We start from the raw sequence: 21,333 nt of genomic DNA on the forward strand, positions 1-21,333 counted from the left end.
AGTCTTCTGCAGTTGCAGTGGGGTGGTGGTTGGAACTGTGGTCATCTGAGGGCGTGATGACATCCCCAGTGGCCCAGTCAGGTTGCTGGCCCTTGGCCAGGAGTTAAGCTAATGGTTTTAACCAGGGCATTTGCAGGCACTTTTCTAATATGGTTGTCTCGGCTTGGGGGCGGGGTGGCGCATGCCTTTAATCCCAGCACTTGGAAGGCAGAAGCAGGCAGATCTCTCTGACTTCGAGGCCAGCCTGGTCTACAAAGGGAATGTAGGACAGTCAAGGCTACACAGAGAAATCCTGTCTCAAAACAAACAAATAAACAAACAAAAAATAAATAAATAGTTTTTTAAAACCCAATATGGTGGTGTTAGAGTCTCTGACGTTCTTAGGATGTATGGCATCTCCCAGAGTGCTGGTCCCAAGATGACCACATGGCAAGTTGACAGGTTTTTTTTTTTCTGTCTAATCCTTTGAACTTTCAGTGTAGTGCATCTGTATTTTCTTGATCCAAGCCCAGACAGACCTAACGTCACATTCCTCCTAATGGGAGCAGTGCTGAAGAATTCTGGGTCGTGTTTAGAAACTCCCATACTCACGGCAGTCACAGACACGCCATGACTACCTTCCTTTTTGGGGCCAGACTTCAGAAGCAGCCACATTTAGCCATTTTTTTGAGAGGTGCTTTAATGTTCAACTAGCCAGCAAAAACAGGGACTTTGCTTTAGTACTCACGTGGTGGGCCAGCCATGTGAAAGGAAGGGAGCCGGCTTTAGCGGTGCTAGGGCCTCCGTTTGACAGAGGGGATTTGTTGCTGCTTTGCCATTTCTTCCAAATTGCACTCTATGAGCCTGCAAAGTGGTAAAGGCACTTGTTGTAAGCCGGGCTGCTTGAGTTGGACCCCTGGGACCCGCATGGCAGGAAAGATCCGGCTCCTGTAAGTTGTTCTCTGACCCCCCCCCCACATTCCATGACGTATGTGTGCACACACACAGAAACAGAAACAAATACGGTTTATTAAGTTGTTACAGCCAATGCCCATTGAAAAAAAAAGTTAGTGCCTCCTAGAGTCGAAGGGGCAGGAGTTCTGCTCGCTAAGCTGGAGGGTGCCTTGCAAAGGTCTGTGGCCACTCCTCACCTATTAGTGCATCTGTCCCTGCTGGCTGCTGGGTCCCAGAGAAATCGAATCCCAGTGCTGGGTTCATTTGCTAGAAACTGGATCTGCTTCCCCAGCTGGGACTCGTTCACGAAACTACGTTCTAATGCTGTGAAACTTGGAGTCAGACACCACCTAGGGGAGTTTTTATGGGGCAAACAAGTAGAAATGAACCCCACAGCTGTGCGGTGGAGGCTACCATTTTGCTGTGCAGGAGAGCTGCCTTCGCTGTGCAGCTTGGAAATGTGGGCGGGGTCCGCCCCCCCCCAGATTGATTTACTTTATTTTTTTGATGTAGGGTCTCGTTATAAAGCCCTGGCTGGCCTGAAACTTCCTGTATAGACAAGGCTGGCCTAGAACTCACAGAGATCCATCCACCTGCCGCTGTCTCCCAAGCACGGGGATTCCCGGCGTGTATTGCCATGTCCTGCCTTTGACCTTAAATCATGGGTGAGGATGCGTGTCTGTGGGGAGTACACACATGAGTGCCTTAGAGGCCAGGAGGAGATATTGGATCCTCCAGAGTTAGAGTTATAGGTGACTGTGACCTGTGACAAGGGTCCTGGGAAACAAAGTGGGTCTTCTGGAAGAGAGCCTCTTAAACCCTTAGGCATCTTTTCAGCCTGGAGTTGTTTGTTTTAGCTATTCTAAGTTTTAATTTCCTTCTCTCTCAGATGCAGAAGGTAAAAAAAAAAAAAAAACTATCTGGCGAGAGCTTGTTAGTATTTAAATGAGGTGCTACTCACACAGTGCCTGACATCCGCCCTGCCATGGAGTGCTGAGCCAGGCAGGTCCCGACCTGACCTTATCTTCCCCAACTAGCCTATTGAGAGCTCCCTGTAAGCTAAGTTTAGTGCGTCAAGTGTTTGGTAGGTGACAATGGTCTCATAATAGCCCCTTGAGGATGTTGATGACGCCGAGAGGCTAAGTCCATCCTCCCGGGTCACACAGCTGTGCTTATATACAGGATCTGAGGTGGAGCCGATGTCTTTAATGGTTTTAGGGGTACATGTTTGGGAGTATAGGAGTGTCTGCTGAGATCCCTTTTGAGATTGGTGAAGTGAAAAGAGCCCTGGCCTAGCAGCTGTGACACCAGACGCTCATCCTCATCTGTGAGATGGGAGCACCAGTGTTAGCTGATGGGAGTCCTTTCTGGCTTTCATTCTGTGGCCGTGGATTTCAGTTTTAGGCTGGCCGCATGCTTCCTTACAGAGCACATGTAGTCTTGACACCGTGAAATCCAAGGGCTTTGTGGTCAGTGTGTGCCACAACAGACTGAAACTTTAATTGTTTACAATACAGGGGATTGAGCCTTGGGCCCCGTGCACTCAAGGCTCTACTACTGAGCTGTTTCCCCAGCCTTTGCATAATTTTTATTTTGAGACAACGATCTCAGTAAGTTGACCAGGCTGGCCTTGAACTTGCAATCTTTCGGCCTCAGCCTCCCAGGTGGCTGAGATTTTTAGGCCTGTACCACATAATCTGACAAAACCTAAAGTTCGCTGACACATGACTTGACACAAGCTTTACAAGGGCCCCAAGTAGTCGTGTTGGAGGCGGGTGGCCTCTGCCTACCTCTTCTCTTCCCTGAGGCAGAGGCCTTTGACAGCTGCCTCTGGCGTGTCTGTAAAGTGGCAATGGCGGACTTTTGACACTGACCCCTTTGCACCCCGTGTTCTGTGCTCTCCTTCACCCACCCACCCCACACACATGCTAGTAGCTGTGGTGAGGAGGGGGGGCTGTTCTGAAGCCAGCAGGAGTGACAGCCAGCTGGCCTGGAATGCTGTGGTGGGTGGATGCACGCTGTGGGCGGAGGCAGCACCAAATGATCCCTAGAGCTTTGGAAGGCCGGGCCTTGGCCTGCTGTACTGCTTCTAAAGCCCAGCTGCTTATGAAGTGGACCTTGTATCTGGAACAGCTTGGCTGGTGGTTGAAACGCTGCCTGGTTAATGTGCACATCAGCTGGACATCTGCAATTGAGTGACCCGGATTTGATTTTTAAGCATGAAGTCTCAAAGTAGAAACAGTTAAACCCCTTGGCTCAGACATGGAAACCGTCTGCTTGTGGTTGAATTCAGTGACGCTGTGTGGCTTTAGCAATTCTGCCTCCTCTTAAAGAATCTCGTGGGTTCCAGAGTGAGTGTGTGTGGCTGACGCTTTGAAAGGGCACGGGGCCTGTCAGTCTCTCCAGTGTGTGTCCTGGCCCGAGCCCACAGGGTGGCCATCACTCTTAGTCCTTCCTTGGGGACTTGCCTGACCGCCCCTTGCACTGGGCGCTTGCAAAGGCTGCTGTTTGTTCCTCTGTGGAGCTGTGGGCCATGGGCGTTGAAACATTCCTTCCAAACAGCTTTTAGCCCCTTCCTCGTGGCATTGATGACAGAAGGTGAACGGAAAGGGAGCCATTTCCTAACTGAGGGACATTCCGCAGAATCACTGTCCCGTGTTACTAAAAACAATTCAAGGCCATGAAAGATAAGATTGAAGAGTTGAAACCAAAGGACTGTAGGAGGACAGGATAAGAAAACTAAGCGGATATGTGAACCCTGGCAAAGCCCTCTTCACGCCTCCTCTCCCTCACTCCTGGCTCTCTCTTGCTTTTCTCCACCCCCCTCTGCCCCCATTTTCTCAGTGTGATCTGGGCTGGCCTACAACCCACACTTTTCCTGCCTCAGCCTCCCCGGTGCTGGGATTACAGGTGTGTGTCCCCAGACTTGAAAGACACAGCCGATGCAGTGCGGCCAGTCACGGGTCAGAGTAGCAGCAATGAATCAGGGTTAGTGCAGGGAGCTGTCTCATCAGACAGTGATTTTATCTTTAGAAAGCACATACCAAATGCTCACGTGTCTCCATTTTACCCTCACTTTTCCCGAATCTGAAATTATTTTAAAGCGAAAAGCTTTTAAAAAGCCTTTCTTCTCATTCCAGTTTTGACTGTGGAAACTTGACACTGGCCCCATGTTTAAAGGAACATTTATCCTGGGGCCCAGGCACTCACTCATCTGCTAGTGTGGAAGAGCTTTCTAGTCAAGTCAGAGTTAACCAAAGCCCTTCTTTTCCACATGGGGACTGGGTGGTGGACTCTACTGAGGCCTAAAACTCCCTACAGCCCCCCTTTAATTTTAGGGGCACCTGCAGGAAGAAGCCATGGTGCTTTCTAGTCTTCCTGGTTCAGAGCCAGAATGGACAGTGTGAGGCCCGTGTAAGGGTTGGGAGAAGGAACAGGCTCCGGCGTGGACGCCAGAGCTGCTCAGGGGACTGCCCGGGGTTAGACAATCGCCTTGCTTTGCCATTGGCCACTCAAAGTTCTGAAGGGTCATAGGAGTCATTCCTGGGGCCCAAGGCGTGGAAGAGTTGTTGGATCGTCCGGGTAAGGAGACCCCAGATTTCCCAGAGGTCTTGGTTTAAGCTTGTTGTCCTCGCATAGTTACGTCCAGGCCTCTCGCCTTCAAAGGTGTCCTCAAAATGACAGATTCCGTGGCCACATCACTGAATGTCCCGTGCAGGAGCCCAGGCCCGCTCTCTGCTACCTCTTCCTCTAGTCTGTACTTGCGTTCTTCACGTCTCTTCCCTCCCTCCTGTGGTCTTTGTGTTCCCATCTGTATGGAAGGGGCTTATATCAGAAAATGGCACTGGGAGGCTGGAGAGATGGCCCAGAGGTTGGGAGCACTGACTGCTCCTCCAGAGGTCCTGAGTTCAATTCCCAGCAACCACATGGTGGCTCACATCCATCTGTAATGTGATCTGGTGCGTTCTTCTGGTGTGCAGGTGTACATGCAGGCAGAGCACTGTATACAAACTAAATAAGTAAGTAAGTAAGTAAGTAAATCTTAAAAAAGGAAAGAAAATGGCTTTGGGGGAACCCTGTTATGTGGGAGACAGTCCTCAAGGAGGAAACAACCAGGATTTGCAGGCCCCCCACTACCAAAGTCAGGGCTTGAAGAATGTGGGGAAAGAATGTGACTGAGGGAACAGGGCTGTGTGAGTACAGTGACCTGGAGGTTTCCCCTACTTAGGGTCCTTGTATTCCACCTCCCTTCCTACCCCCCCCCCATTTCCTGTTCATCTCCTCTGTGGCTCTGAGGTCCTAGCCAAGGCGTCCTTGTCAGATGCTTTTACTACACGGAGTGGGACAGCACAGTGACCAGGAGTGTTGTGGACTGTACCGGGCTGGCCCCAGCTTCTGCTGCTCTCACGCTGCCTCCCCTGCCTGGCTCTGCCTCTTCCCGGCTCCTGCGCCCTCACGCTGTGCTCCCTCTTCCTGACTCCTGCGCCCTCACGCCGTGCTCCCTCTTCCTGGCTCCTATGCCCTCACCCGTGCTCCTCCTCTTCCTAGCTTCTCTTCCCGGGCACTGCTCTGCCTTGGCACAGTCAGTCAGCTTTAAACCCTGCCTGGGATTCTTAAGGTAGAAGATCATCCTGGCAGCTCTTGTCACAGGGCTGTAGGGCACAGGCTGAGGAAAACACCTGACAGACAGCAGCAGTAGCCAAAAGAAAAAGTAAAGGTTTTAGGGATAAGACTGTGCTGTCTGTGTGGCAGCCATTAGCCACATGCACTTGGTGAAGTTATAATTTAAATTAACTAAAACGTGTTGCACTAACAGCATCGGGTGTTCCTTTAGCCATCTGAGGTATAGCTTCGGCTTCTGAGTCCTTCAGGCAGTTCTGTCAGCCAGCAGGGAGCACTCAACCTTCTCTTCTTCATACATCGCCCAGAGGGCTTTCCGTGTGTGTGTGTGTGTGTGTGTGTGTGTGTGTGTGTGTGTGTGTTGCTTGCTCACAAGTACTCTCCAGACTAGATGGGACCACTCTGGAAAAACACAGTTTGCAGTGAGCTTACTTTAAACAGCTCAGGTACCTGCCAGCGGTCAGTAAGCTTCAGCGGTGCCTTTTAATGTGATTCTAGAGTGTTCTTGCCAGCAGTGATGTGACAATTATTCTAGGCCGTTTGTCCTTAACACAGTTGGTACCATTTCTGCCTGTACTGTTTACTCCATATTATCTTTTAAACTGGTACTTGTTTTCACCTCCCCCTGCCTGAAATGGAAGCTTCATGACTATCTGTGAGCAGCCATCCAACACAAGGCAATTTTTTAAAAGCAAACTTTTCTTTAAAAGCCTAATTTGGACTAGAAGGTGGGTGGGTATGGCACACACCTGTCATTCCATCGCTTGGGAAACTGAGGCAGGGAAATTGCTATGAGTTTGAGGCCAGCCCAGCCTGTCTCAAAAATGAAACAAGAATAAAAATCCCAATCTAGGCAAGCAGATAATAGTAATAACAATAATAATAATAATACGGGCTGGAGGTGTGGCTTGGTGGTAGAGGCCCTGGTGTGTGTGTGTGGGGGGGGGGGAGTGGCAAAGGTGTTACCATAGCTCATACAAAATAATACATGTATAGAAAAGTGAAAAGGTGACACTCAGATGATGTTGTGTGGCTCACCAGATTACAGCAGGTCCCTTTCTCCAGCAGACTCTGTACCAGGCCCCCACCTTTCTAAAGGCAAGCCTAAAGATATGATGCCCCCTAAGGGAGCTCCCCGCCCAGTAGTAGAAGTCAGAAAGATGGAAAAGCATTCCAAGAAGGAATAATTGCTGTCTCTTAACATCATGGCATCTTCTTGGTTCTAGATGTTTCTTTACAGAGCAAGTCAGAGTATGTGATGGCCATGGTGTGGTATCTTGGAGTACACTTGAAGCTTTTGGGCCTTGGGTCACTTTTAATCATCAGTAATCACTGAGCATCCTAAAGAATTTGTAAAGTCCCAGCAATATTTGCCATATTGGAAATTAAAGGGATTTTATTGTTGTAATTGTTGTTTTGAGATATGGTCTTACTGTGTAGCCCTGGCTGGCCAGGAACTCACTTTATAGACCAGGCTGGCCTTGAACTTACAGAGATCCACCTGCCTGTGCCTCCTCAGTGCCGGGATTACAGGTGTGCACCACCAAGCCTGGCTTGCTCTCCTCTTTATAGAGAGTTTACTTGCCTCACAGTTTTAGAGAGTGGAGTCCAAATTACATCTCATCACAGTGGAAGTATGTGTGCCTCTTGTCTATAGTCTATTCTTTTTGTGATGCCACAAGCCACATGGCCTCTGGAAAACTCCAGGGGACACTCAAAAGAGGATGAAGGTGAAGAGGCAAAGGAATGCAGCCAGTGAGATAGTTCAGCGACTGAAGACACTTGCCACCAAGCTTGATGACTTGAGTTTGGTCCCCGGAGAGAACCAACTGCACAAAGTCATCTCCTGACCTCCCACAGGAGCCATGACAAGCATGTCCCTCTACATCATATATTTTTTTTCTCCTGACAACCACATGAAGGCCACGCATGCATGCCTGCCCACATCATGTACACATCATCTTCTGACCTCTACATGAGAGCCATGCATACATATGCATGCCCCACCCACATCATATACATAATTGTGGGGGGAGGTGAAGGAAAAAGTTGAGTCCTACTTTATTATAAAAATGAGTTCTAAAATCAGGAGAGGTCGAAGGGATAACCTTGCCCGGTGGGTCCCGTAGACCATGCTGAGGGAACCCCTGGAGAACAGCACACACCGGACTGAAAGGTTCACTGCCCAGCATGTGGCAGTCACCTGCCGCATGGCCTCAAAGAGATCTTGTCTCCTGGTTCCTGTTGTCTACCTGCTGGGGCTGTCGTTCCTGCTGAGCCTGTCCTACAGGTCATTCCCCGGCTCAGCTCATGCCTGTGAGGCCTCTCTCCCTAAACCAAAGTTGTGTAATTATAAACGGCATCACCGAGGAGCCTTTGAAGTGTGTGCCACCTCTGATATGTAGGACAGTTATTTTTAAAAGGCTGACATCCTGTCTTTATGCCACTGGTGATGGGGGTGGGGACACCTCCATGAAGCCATCCATTATGCCCAGTTTACAAGCAAGGTGGTCGAGGCGTGGGTGAGCAGAATGGACAGAAAGCAGGGCTTTGTCCGCAGCATATAATACCGACACCGTGTTCCTGAGACACACTGGCTCTGGGTGGCTTAGCTGGAGTTCTTATCTGATGTGGGACCCTGCTTTTGACACACTGACACATTCAAACAGAGACATTGCCACTGTCAGCGATTCTCTGCTTAAATAAGTTACCCTCCACATGAGTCACCTAAGCTCTGACGATCTAAGACACCACACAGAGAGAACCAGTTTAGAACTCCCTCAGAGTGCAGATTTCTAAGTCAGCTGGGTTGCTGGGTGTGGTGGCACAGGCCTGTAATGCCAGCGCTTAGAGGTGGCGGCTGGAGGATGGTGCGTTCCTCCCAGCCCGGGCTCTGTATAGCAAGCCGTCTCAAAGTAACAGATCACCAGCCCTGGGATGGTAAATGGTTTGCTTCTTGGGGGGAGTGGGGAGGTGGGGGTAAGCTGGCTTTGAACTCCCAGGTGCTGGAATTCTGTGCATGTACACCCAGTGCCCAGTGGCTCTTGTGTTTTGACAGGTAAAGACCTGCCCAGCTTCGGGAGGTGTTTGTTCTTATAAATTACCCATCTCCACGGGTCATTTCCCAGGAAAACAGCATCCTGTGCGCTCACTCCTGACACAGCTCTACTCCACCTTGGAGGATCATTTGACTGTGACATAGGTGACAAGGAAATAGTGCGGTCTCTTTGTGAACTAGGGAATGGAGCAGAAAGCACACGTCTGTGGCCATAGCTGCTCAGAGAGCACTTAAGGAAACGCCTCTGCTCCAGAAGCAGGCACCCTCCCCCACCAGCGACCGGCTGTACTTAAGTATGGTGCCGGGGATGGGATGTACCTTGGCCTTCTTCCCCTACCGTCTTTGATGTCACTAATAGAAGAACTAAGTAAAGGTGTATATTGCAGTCTCGTGGGGTTTTTGTATTGCTTTGGTTTGTTTTTTGGTGTTTTTTGAGACAAGGTTTCTCTGTGTAGTCCTGGCTGTCCTGGATTCACTTTGTAGACCAGGCTGGCCTCAAACTCACAGAGATCTGCCTGCCTCTGCCTCCAGAGTGCTAGGATTATAGGCCTGCGCCACCACACTCAGATTATTATTAATTAATAATAATAATTATTATTTTTTTATTATTATTATTTTCAGTCTTGTGAGTTTTAAAAGTCCACTTCAGTTGCATCTGATAGAAATTCAGTTCCAGCTAGCTTGGACAAAATAGAAAGCAAGGATGAAGGTGGCAGGAGTTGGGGTACCTTAAGAAGACTAGTAGATTGTGGGGGCTACTGGGTCCCTTCTTTCAGACCAATATCCCCTTTCTCTCTCTCTCTTTCTCTCTCTCTCTTGGTTTTTCGAGACAGGGTTTCTCTGTGTAGCCTTGGCTGGCCTCGAACTCATAGCAGTCTGACTGCACTGCCCCCCAAGTGCTGGGATTATAGGTGTGCGCCACCATGCCTGGCCTGGCTCTCTCATCCTTCCAAAGGACCAGTTCAGAGCTACTCCATGTTCCCATTCCGTTCTTTCAGCCACCTCAGTGGCAAAGTTCCTTTTGCTAAGTTTCAGAAAATCTTGCAGACGAAGTCTCATTAGTTCTATTGCGTTGGCCTCTTTCCCCACGACCACTGTGGCATGACTGATTGGCCAGCTTCGGTCACTTGACCACGCCTGTGCCCAGAGTTGCTCCACCAGAGAACCGAGGCCTGGGGTTGAGGCTGTTAGGCTGGGCAGATGGGAAAGATTTTGGTTTGTGGGCTCCCATACCTCAATGCTCTGGGGGAATTGTTACTCAAGTAGCTACAATTTCTGGCAAAATTCACAACTAAATCACTTTGTGTCAGGAAAGATGACCCTGTTAGCTGTGACCACTTTGGTAAGTAGATAGATCTGTGGTGGTTGGATGGAGCTGACCATGTGATGCTTAGGTGTCAGGAGTAAAATGTGATGATCAGACCCGCCTCTTGGGTCCCAAGAGAATGGTTGCGTTCTCCGTACAGAGAGTGATGAAAGGATGTTAGCCAGGCTTGTGGGCCCCAAAAAACCGCCCAAGGCGTCTTCAGAAATACTCTCAGCCCTGTGACAGCTTGGTAAGTCCCAAATAGGACCAGGTCATTTTCCTGAAATCCCAGCCTCCCAGGCAGGAGGGTAAGTGAGTAAAGTTCCGCTTGGGCTACAGAGGGGATCCTGTCTCAAAAAACAAAACCAACCAAAATCCTCCAACATCTACATCTCCCACCCCAGTGTGGCCAGTGACTCACAGAATGTGGAGCTGAGCTGGAGGAACAACTTGCAGATAGCACCTCAGGAGGATGCCAGCCCTTGCTTAGGGCTTATGTAACTGAGGGGCAGGGCTTACGGTTTCTGAACCAAGAAAGCTTGTGGACTTCCTGAGTCTTAGGAAATTCCCATTTTCCTCCAAGAGGGACCGTTTCAATTAGCTGTGTAAAACGCAAAACCCCCCAACGACATTGACACAGAACTGGGGCAAAACCCTGTGTCAGGAGTGGGATTTGGGCTCCTGAGCCTCCAAGGGCAGCAGAGGCCACACCCTTGTGTTTGGGACTCATCAACAAACCTACAGCCTTCAGTGATAAGGGGGTGAATTAGAAGAATTGACCCAAGCCTCCTTCTGCTCCTGACACCCTATAATTCCACATATACACACATACACGTGTAAATGTACATGCACACGAGACCCACATGTGCAGGACAAGGTTTTTCAGGTGAATTATAAGGAAGGCCCTTTCCGCATTGCAGACATCTGGCTCCCTTAGAAGCCCACAGACATTGCCCTTCCTCGTCTCAGCCCAAGGAAGCCGTTGTGCTCTTCTTGGGATCAGCTCTCCCAACCACCGCTTCCTTACCTACTCCTTTGAATGGTTTCTAGAAGTCTCCTCTGCAGCAGCTAGTCTAGCGAGGGTCTCTGTTGCTGAGTTCCGCAGCATCCCCAGATGGAACAGAACACCGGTTCTAGAATGAGCACTCCGTTCAGCCTGCAAGTGCCCTGAGGTCAGGGTTCTGCGGGCACTAAGCTGGCACTCAGTGTTTACAATTTCTGAGTCCCATGGCTTAGGGCCTTGTGGGAGTGTGAGGTATGGTGCAGTGAAAGGAGCTGCAGCCACCAAAGGCAACTGAGAGCTCTTCCCCAGAGGACGGAGAAGGCTTAAACACACACAGGACTTTCTAATGTAGTATCACTGGACACACTTTTTACAAGCAAATTACAGAGTGTGGTGGTGAATGCCTGTTAGGTCTCAGCACTAGGGAGGGTGGAGGCAGGAAGATTGAGAGTTCAAGACCACAGCAAGACTATTCCGAATGCATAAGGGGATGAATGAACGACTGGGAAACTTAACACATTAAGTGTAGCTAAAGTAAGTTGCAAATGTGTTTCCTTCCCAGTCACACGACCAGCCTGACGCTCTCGTGTAGCTGGTGGCCATTGATTGGACAATGTGGATTCTGGCAGTGTGGTGGCCTTCTTACCACGGCTGACAGGTTTTCGGCAGTGCCAAGCCTGGCGCTGGCTTGTAACATGGTTCGCGGTCCCAGCGATGAGCGGATCCCTTGCAGGTGCTTCTGGTCAGATGCAGCAGAGGTTTGCAGCTTCCTTCCGGAGCCCGGTTGGTAATTTCTCCATCTTCCACTCCCTCGGCTGCAGGACGCACGCCAGAAATTCCGATCTGTCCTGGTCGAGGCAACGGTGAAACTAGATGAGCTGGTGAAGAAAATCGGCAAAGCTGTGGAGGACTCGAAGCCCTACTGGGAGGCCCGCAGGGTGGCAAGGCAGGTAAGACGGCCCATCCACTGCCCCCCCCCCACCCCCCACCCAAGTGCATCTGCAGGTCAACTTTGGTTTCCGTTCCTCCCACTGAAGGTTGGAAGCGCTTGCCTGTTGGCTCTGTTTCTTAACAATTAAACTTTATTATACAACCCAACTACCTTATACAAGAGGGAAAAATGGTTAAAGGGAAACAAGAGTGAACCTTCCGGTATCTGTTCCACGGGACGGGTCCCTAGGTGTCTCTGGCCTGCACGCTGGTTCAGCCTGTTTGCTGATCCTCCTTCCGATCCACATGCTCAAGCCCAGTCTGACCTGCTGCTGCTCTCTCCTCTCTGCCTGTCTGTCTCACATGAGAAGGGCAGGCTCCTTCTCCCATTGAGGGTCGATTAGAATAGTCTAGGTGCTGGGATTATAAAGTGCGCCACTTTAATCCCAGCACTCGGGAGGCAGAGGCAGGCGGATAGCTGTAAGTTCGAGGCCAGCCTGGTCTACAAAGTGAGTCCAGGACAGCCAAGGCTACATAGAGAAACCCTGTCTTGAAAAAAAAAAACAACAACAAAAAACAAAATAGAATAGTCCAGGTGGAGTCCCTAGGTCCGCTTCCTGAATTCCAGGCCCAGGATGGCTCCACCCAGTCTATCTCAAGGTTAATCTCAGGGAGTATCCACCGTGTGTCCAAGGGCAAAGCCCGCCAAGACTGCTTTCACCTGTGACAAAGTTTACAATCCTTCCCACACTTGCCCCATGCGAAAAGGCCATGGCTTTGCACAGGATGGCTGCATCTGATCAGCCTGCTCCAATGGGCTCCTTTAAAGCTAATGACGCCATTAATACAGTGTGAGTGCTGATTCAGATGTCCCCTTGTCCCATGCCTTGGTGGCTGTTTCCTCTGAGTTGGAGAGCTGTACTCCTGGGCATTGTAAACATGCCCCACGCTTCTGTGTGTCTTCCTCTCCCAATGGCTGCCTAAGGGGCACCGGGCAGGGTGACCCCTGAGCAGCGTTTGCCGCCTCCTGACTTGTTAGAGTTTGTGTTTCCAGTGAGCGAAGCTCCGCATACATGGAATGTTGCCTAGGGTATTAACATACAGAAGGAATCGATGAGCAAACAAGTGACTGGCGGGCCTGGGGAACCATGAGCATCCAGCATCCTCTTCTGCACCCCTAACTTAGACCCACATCCCTCCCAACTCCTTCCTGCTCGTAGCTGGGTGAGCAACAGCAGTATGGTTGGTCTCATCCAAATCATGTTTGGTGGGTGGGGCCCCATCTGGCTACGGCACATCCTGCACTGGGTTTTTACAGCCTTCCTTTTCTGTACCCCGAATCTCCCCTGGGACAGGTGGGAGGGAGCTGTTACTGTGAGGTGCGTCATCTGCTAGGAAGCAGTGAAGTGTGGCATACCTCCTCCTCCTCCTCTTCCTCCTCCTCCTCCTCCTCCTCCTCCTCCTCCTCCTCCTCATCTCTTCTCTTGCCACTAAGGACGATAGTGAATGTCATCACGGGGTCCCTTAGGCCCCGTTATCAGGTGTAGCCAGTCCAGGTCCTAGCAGGCAGGTGACTGGCTACGATGGGCAGAGCTAAGGTGAGTCTTGAAGGGATCAGAGCTACATCTGAGTCTCCCAAGCCTCTCTCTACCCTCATTCCCGATGGCTGGTAGGTAATAGAGTGAAGGGTGCCCCAGCCCTCAGCTCCTAGGGACCCTAGTCTGTAACAGAGGGCCTGAAAGGATTCAAAAGGCTGAGGCAGGCAGGATGTTACATTTCATTCTGTGGGTGACAGGCCACCTGGGCTTGGGCCAAGACGTTGGGAATGGCCCTCTGGCCTTTCTGATGGTAGGAGAGCATCGACCTCAGCTGCTGCCATGTGGGATTTCCTGTTTTCTTCCTCTGCCTCATCCCCACCCCCTTCCAGTGTTTACAACCCCCTCTGACCATGCCTATACAGGGTGGTGGTGTGTGAGAGTCCTGCCAAGAGCTTCCTTCAAGTGTGCACCGGGAGCTTCTGCATCCTGTTCCTCAGATGCTGGTGGCCCAGGGGCCAGCACTGTTCTTAAGACTTAAGTGAGGGGATGTGTCTGACAGTAGGATCCCTGTATGAGCTCGGGTTTCAGTGTCATTTTTTCTAAAAAGTAATTTATTGTGGAAAGTTTTAGAACCAGCTTGCTTGCCTCCTCTTCCTTTGCCTTCTTCAAAGGCGGTTCCATACATCTGGAATGCCTGTACCCCCCACCAAGCCCTCATCCAGCATTTCATCGAACCCCACAGGGCACTTACAAGGAGAAAACCTTTTCTATAACTTGGCTTTCTGTAAAGAGTTTAGAAAGACATGGACCAGTGGTCATAGGATTGGCAGAATTGTAGCTGCCCATCAGAACTCTGCGTTGCCCTGTTCTCAGTGTCAAATGGTTTTCCTGACAATAAATCAGACCCATCCTGTGACCCCAAGGCCAAGTCCAAGTTGTACCAAGGGGAGCCAGATCGTTGCTATCTCTTCTAAACTGGGCTGGGGGTAGGGGACTGTGTTTGATTTCTTTCAGAGCTTTTGTATTTGGGCCCAAGCTTGCTTTAAAGGCTGCTCTGATATGCCTGGTGCCCATGTGGCTGTTGGCATAAGGGTGAGGAAGGTGTGGCATGTGGTTCTGCTTGCTGTGCTCTGTGGGGCCTGACTGCCCCCCCCTTACCCCCCACAGTAGACTTGGACCTGCCATGTTATCACTAGAAATCAGCCTTTGTTTATTTTCTGCATATTTTGTTCTGTTTTTTGTTTTTTTGTTCTCTCCCTCTCTTTAAATGGGTAAAACATATATAACAAAGTTTCCATTTAACCATTTTAAAGCGTGCTAGTTTAGTGGCATTAACGGCATTAACGTTTACTTTGTTGTGTAACCCAGACTGCCAGCCTTTTCCTCTTCTCTTCTCAAATTGAGATTCTGTCGTCATTACTATACAATCTCTCCCCACAGACCCTGTCAACCCTGTTTCTGCTTTCTTTTCTAAGAACGTGACTACCCCAGATGCCTCATAAGTAGTGAGGTATTGAGGAAGGCTCAGTAATTTGTGACTGGTTCATTTCCTTTGGTATAGGTCCCCAGTGTTCATCCCTGGCGTGCCACACCAGAATTCCCGTCACTTAACTGTTTATTGAGAGAGAGTCTTACTATGTGGAACCAACTGACCTCAGAGATCTCCCTGCCTCTGCCTCCTTCGTGTTTGGACTAAAGATGTGCCCCACCATGCCCAGCTCCCTTCCTTTAAAAAAAAAAAGCATTTTAAAAAGACACTTACTTACTTTGTGTGTCTGGCAGTGGAGCATGGGGAGGTTCCAGTACAACTTGTCGGAGTCAGTTCCCTCCTTCCACAGTGTGGGTTCTGGGGAATCAGACTTTGGTAACTAGGCTTGGTGGCCAGCTCCTTTGTCTTCCGAGCCGTCCCACTACCCCCCTTCCTCCCCCCTCCCCCCCCCCCAGGGTGAATGCTATTCCACTGCATGTGTAGCCCTGTCGTGTTCTTCTGTCAGCACTGCTGGTCTCATTATTTTTAAAGGGTTGGAATGTGTCAGAAGAGGGCAGAGCCCTTTGTTGTCTGTAAGGGCAAGGTCAGCACCAAATGACAAGGTCAGAAGCTCGGGGCTGCCGCATGTTGGGTGGTTATGGGGCCACGTAAGGCTGTGTTCTACATTTAACCTTCTCTAGAAGAGTCGCTAAATGAGGAAGCATTTGAAATTTGTAGAATGACTTGGCTGGATGAGAGCTGGCAAATCTCGGCCTGTGAAGCCGGACTGCGTGGCTTAGAATGCCAGGTCATAGCTGTGGGACCTTCAGCAGGTTGGTCTCTTAATGGCTGAGCCTTCCCCTTCTCATAAAATGGAGTTTGTCTGTTGGTTAGTTTTTGTTACAAATCAAACCACTGTGACTTTGTGGCTTGAAACATTTAATTAGCTTATGGCTTTGCCAGGCAGGTTTTTTTTTTTTTTTTATTGTTTGTTTTCTTCCTGATCTCAGGCTTGGCTGTTGATCTTGTGTGACAGGGTTAGCTGAAAGTAGCTCGTCTTGGATGGCCTTATCTGTTAGACACTTGGTTGGTTGTCACCTGAGGCAGCAGGGGTGACTGTCTCTCATTCAGCAGGACAGACTGGTGCTTTCACATGGTGTTGGACTTTAGGAGCAGAAAAAGCATGCCCTTCCTAGGTGACTGCTTGGGTTTACATTTGTTGCTATCCTTCTGGCTGGCGTGGGTCACATGGCCAGCCCCGGTCCAGGAGGCAGAGAAAAATGACCTTCACTAGAAGGTTTATTATAGGCATTTGTGTGATCTACCCTGGTAATTGCACTAGTGTCTGTGAGGCATTAGTTAGAGAAATGCATTATTATAGATAATTTTTCTGTCAGATATTGTATATTTATGGTGAATCTGCTGCCTTAAAAAAATACAGCAAGCTGGGCAGTGATGGCGCACACCTTTAATCCCAGCACTTGGGAGGCAGAGGCAGGCGGATCACTGTGATTTCAAGGCCAGCCTGGTCTACAAAGCAAGTCCAGGACAGCCAAGGCTACACAGAGAGACTGTGTCTCCAAAAACCAAAACATAAAAAGTAACAAAATACAGCAGTAGCTAAACAGATGGCTCGGCTGGTAAGCACGGGACCCTAGTGGTTCTCAGCACCAGTATCTAACCACTCGTAACTGCCTCTAACTCCAGCTCCAGGGGATCCAGTGACACACACACACACACACACACACACACACACACACACACACACACGAATAGTAAAGATAAATCTTTTTTTAAAATACCGCAATAAAAACCAAACCAAAATACCAAACCCCCTAGGATAGAGTAAGGGCGAGGCCCTTGCTGGCTCGGAGGGGCTCTGTAAGGCTTCAGTCCCAAATGGATTCCACAAGCCACAAGCGCAGCCTCTCTCCCGTCTTATGCAGAGCACCATTATGCACTGCAGATGTTCCTCTAGCACTTAGGAGAGCAAACATGTATCCACATTGGCAAATTTCCTCTTCCTTTTCCTTGGTGTGCATTGCACAGTTGACTCATTAACTGAACTCATGGCCAACAGCTCTGTAACCCCGATGTCCGCAAAGTTCAGCTAGCACACGCCCTCCCCCCCAACCCCCTCCCCACGAGGTACATCACACTCGGGTGCTCACCAGCACCAGTATCACTTTATCACTGCCCTTTGAGACTAATTTAAATAGCAACATCAGTAAAAGGAACAAAATTGTGGAAACAATAGCACTAAGCAGACTGTGGAGCGAGGCTACTCGTTTACCAGGCAAGCGCAGAAACAGAGGCAGAGCATCAGCTCTGCTCAGCTCGTCTCACATGGCCCGTGCTGTTGTCACTCCATGCATGTCTCTCAACGACCTGGGAACATCCCAGGCACCGCTTTGAGGTTCCAGGAAAAGCTTAGCAAATAGGTACATTGCAGGACTTGTGAGTGATGGGGTCCCCTGGGCTTGCTAAGTAAAGAGCCAGGGCCTCAGATGTTAGTGCACCGACTGTTACGAGGAATGGTCTCTGTGCGATGCTGCTGGCCAGGAAAGTCAGGGAGACTGGCATGCTTGAGTCCTGTAGGCCAAGAGACAGCAGGAGAGCACAGGTCAAAGGGAGAGGGGGCAGGAAATGTGAAATGGGTAAGCATGTCTGCTCAAGGCCGGAGGGTGTGTGTGGTGGTGGGGGGGGGGGTGAGGGCCTGAAGGCACCACTCAGGGATGGAGCGAAGGGGTAAGTGAGAAAATGCTCACAGGCCACAGATCAGCTGGGGCTTGGCGGAGCTGGTTTGCATTATGTCGTGCGTGCGGTGCGCCTGTATGAGCGGAGCACTGTTTTGTTTTGCTTTGCTTTGCTTTGAGTCAGGGCAGCCTAAGCTGGTCTCTGTGTGCTGGGGTTGCTGCAGGCACCCAGCACCACTTGTCTGAGCTCTAACAATATGTTAGGTGTCATGCTTGGTACTTTATGTGTATGAGCGTATTGCTTACACTTATGTCTGTGCACCATGTGTAGGCCTTGGTACCCTTTTGACACCAGAGGAGAGCATCAGATTTCCTGGAACTGGAAGTTTAGATGGTTGTGAGCCCCCACTTGGGTGCCAGGAATCAAATTTGGGTCCTCTGGAAGAGCAGTTAGGTGCTCTTAAGCACTGAGCTATCTCTCCAGCTCTGTCTCCCCTCAACCCCCCCCACCCCGATTTTACAAATGAAAAAAAAAAAAACTATTATTGGAGCCTAAAGATTGCTTCTTGGGTCTCTACCCAAACCTTCCTGTTTTGGAGGCCTCCTCACCTGAGAGAACATGAGTGAGGTTAATGCCAAATGAAATAGTAGTTAGTTGCAGTCAAGATTGTATGGTGGTCAGGCTGGACGTTGTCAGGGAGTGGGTCCGGCTTGGGGTGTGTGCCATTTCTGAGAACAATTTAGGTGGAGGTGGCTGGATGCCTTACTGAGAAGGCAGGAGCTTCAGAGTGACAGGGAGGTAAAGACAGGATGTGGATAGAAAGCCAAGAGGCGAGGGTTAAAGATAGAGAGAGGTGAGGGTATCTTTTACACGCTTGAGGGACTTCCTTTTGAAGCAGGCTTGGGGAGGCTAAGCTGGCTATGGGACACTGCAGTCCTGAGTGACTGAGAGGGAGCAGGCAGCTGGGCCTGTGGTGTCACAGTGTCAAAGTGGGCTTAGCTTCCTCCTCCTCAGAGAGAGAGCAGGCTGAGGAAGTACAGTGCGGTGCCCAGATCCTGTAGGAAACAGCAAGGACCAGGCCCGGGCTGGTTCCAGCTGCCGCCTGACAGCTGGCACATTGTCGGCACTTAGGGACTGTGAGGGCATGGCTGACCAACCCGTGAGTAAATTGAGGAGACCTGCAGGGCACACAACAGACTGAAGTGTCTGAGGTTACTTCTCCTCTGCTTACTTTTTCTGGGCTGGTGTGACCAAAGGTCCCTTCTCTTTGTTTTGTCTTGTGGTTTTGCATTTAATGGCATGCGTAAGTCTGTCTGTTCATGAGCACGTGTGCCATGGCACGCAGGCAGAGCGATCAGAGGACAACCTTCAGGAGTCAGTTTTCTGTTTCCACCATGTGGTTCCTGGGGCTTGAACACAGGTTGTCAGGCTTGTTGGCAAGCACCTTTGTCCACGGAATCATCTCGCTGTCCTGTTATGCTAGAGGGGCTTGTTTTAGCCAGGGGCCCTTCACAGCACACTGCTTTTTGTTTTTGTTTTTGTCCCCCCCCCCTCCCTTTCTGGAACTTCAGTATAGCTTCAGCATGTCTCCTTCCGACTTCAGTTTCTACTGAGTCAGTTCTTACCGCGGGACTCGGGTGAGGAGGTCTGGCTTGACGCACATCCCAGTGTCCCTGGCCACATTCTTCTAGGTGGCCACCGGCCAGTGCTTGTGAGCTGCTGCGTCATCTGCGCTGCCAGAGGCAAGGATGCGGTGGAGTGAAGGGGGCACTTGTCCCAAAGCAGAGTGATTTACAGTGTGTAGGAAGCACAAGGTTACTTCTCCCTTGCCCAGAGGATGTGCCCTGCCTTGCCGTCTTGGCTGCAGGGTCTGGGAAAAAGAGAGCAGCTGCCTTTGGAAACCTAGATTTTTTTTTTTCCTCGTCTTTGTTTATTGGTGTTTTGAGACAAGGTCTTGCTGTGTAGTCCTTTGACTAGCCTGAAGCTCCCTATGTGTACCAGACTGGCCTTGAACTCATGGAGAATGGAGATCTGCCTCTACCTTCAGAAGGCTAGGCTGCTGCACCTGGCTTTTTACTCCCCTCCCTGCTCCCCACCCCCCACCCCCACAGGGTTTCTCTATGTAGCCTTGGCTGTCCTGGACTCCTCGCTTTGTAGACCAGGCTGGCCCCAAACTTACAGCAATCTACCTGCCTCTGCCTCCCTGAGTGCTGGGTTTACAGGCGTGTGCCACTGATCTCAGCTCTGTTTTTTTTTGTTTTTTTTTTTGTTTTTTTGTGGGTTTTTTTTGTTTGTTTGTTTGTTTTTAAAGGCAAGTTTTTATTATGTAGTCCAGGGAGGCCCTGAACTCTCCCGGGCCTCCTGCCTCAGACTCCCAAGCACTGGGATTACAAGTATGTGCCGTCATGCCTAGGAAGCCTATATATTTAAATTTTATTTATTTATTTATTTATTTTTGAGACAGGCTCTCACTATGTAGCTCTAGCTGGCTTGAAACTTGTTATGTTGAGCAAGCTGGCCTAAAACTCAAGAGATCTGGCTACCCACTATTGGGATTAAAGATGTGCAACACCATACCCGGCTGAAGCCAGCACTTTTGAATAAGGATGTGTCCAGGATAAGTGGCAGCCTCTGCCAAGCCAAAGCCACCAACACAGAGGAACATGTCTGGGCTGCAGTGAAATGTGCCACCTTGGAGTTGACTACAGCTCCTGCTTTGCCACCGAGCTCTGCAGCAGGCACCTTGGCCCAGGGCTGGACCTAAAAGTCCGTATGGTGGTATGGTTCCTCTGGCAGTGACATGGTCCACTTGCATTTGACCCTTCCCTGCGTGCTGGTGGCAGGAAGGCACTCACAGAGGGCTGGTTTTGCAAGGTCTCAGCCAGTAAGGCAGGATGAGCCCATTGCTGGACCTGAAACTCTGTACCAATGGTTTGCTTTTCTCTGTCCCTTTGGCCTTTCACTTGGGCATAGCCAGTTCCCATCATGCCCTGCTGCTTGGGCAGTGCATGCTTTCTGAAGGCAATAGATGTGCTTGGTACCTCAGGACAGCAGTGAGAGGGGAACGATGTTGTAGAGTTCTCTACGGTGTCCGAAACCTCAGAGCTCCTTGGATGTTTCTGGTTAGCCGCTGTATTCTTTTCTTTTCCTTCTTTCATTCATTAATTCATCCATCCATCCATCCATCCATCCATCCATCCATCCATCCATTCATTGAGACAGGATCATGCTGTGTTGCTCAAGCTGGCCGGGAACTTGCAATCCTCCTGCCTCTGCCTCCTGAGTGCTGAGATGGCAGGCCAGAACCACCACACCCGGCTTGGGCTCCCTGGTTTTACTAGAACAATGCCGGTGGAGTAGCTCTCTTCCTTCCCTCTCTGTATGCCGTGGGCATTCCCTGGAGAGAGATGGGTCAACCACGCAGTTACAGACATCAGGTTTTGGGTGTGTTTCTGCTGCCAGTTTGGTCAATACACGTAGGCCTTCTATACTGCCAAGCAACATGGTTTGAGCTCTGGCCAGAGGGCAGGATCCCTCAAGAACATTTTGGTACATTTTCTGTTCCTGGTTTTTACTTTGGGGGTGCCCCTGCTTTCCTCCTTTCTCTTCTCTTTCCCACTCCCACACATGACTTTCTATTTCCCTCCTACGAAAATTGGCCCTTAAGAGCCTGATGAAATAATTGCATTGGGTATGTGGCTCAGTAAAACATCTTCCTAGCATGTGTGAAGCCCTGGGTTTGAGATCCAGCATTGGGGGGTGGGGGGTGGGGGGGAGTCC

At 50.2% G+C, this 21,333-nt stretch overlaps 1 protein-coding gene across 2 annotated transcripts in view; it reads left to right on the forward strand.

The window, feature by feature from the left end:
* SH3BP5 (SH3 domain binding protein 5) overlaps nucleotides 1-21,333 on the forward strand; it is a 70,600-nt gene that overhangs the window by 14,466 nt on the left and 34,801 nt on the right. For both annotated transcript variants that reach the window (XM_084796873.1, XM_084796872.1), the window contains exon 3: nucleotides 11,742-11,870. Coding sequence is in view for 1 of the 2 variants with exons in the window: in XM_084796872.1 (XP_084652998.1) it covers nucleotides 11,742-11,870 (129 nt within the window). In the remaining variant the exon portion in view is untranslated. The remainder of the gene's footprint in view (nucleotides 1-11,741; nucleotides 11,871-21,333) is intronic.

The sequence above is a fragment of the Acomys minous genome (assembly GCF_964271855.1).
Source record: "Acomys minous genome assembly, chromosome: 9".
In the NCBI taxonomy this organism is placed as follows: domain Eukaryota; kingdom Metazoa; phylum Chordata; class Mammalia; order Rodentia; family Muridae; genus Acomys; species Acomys minous.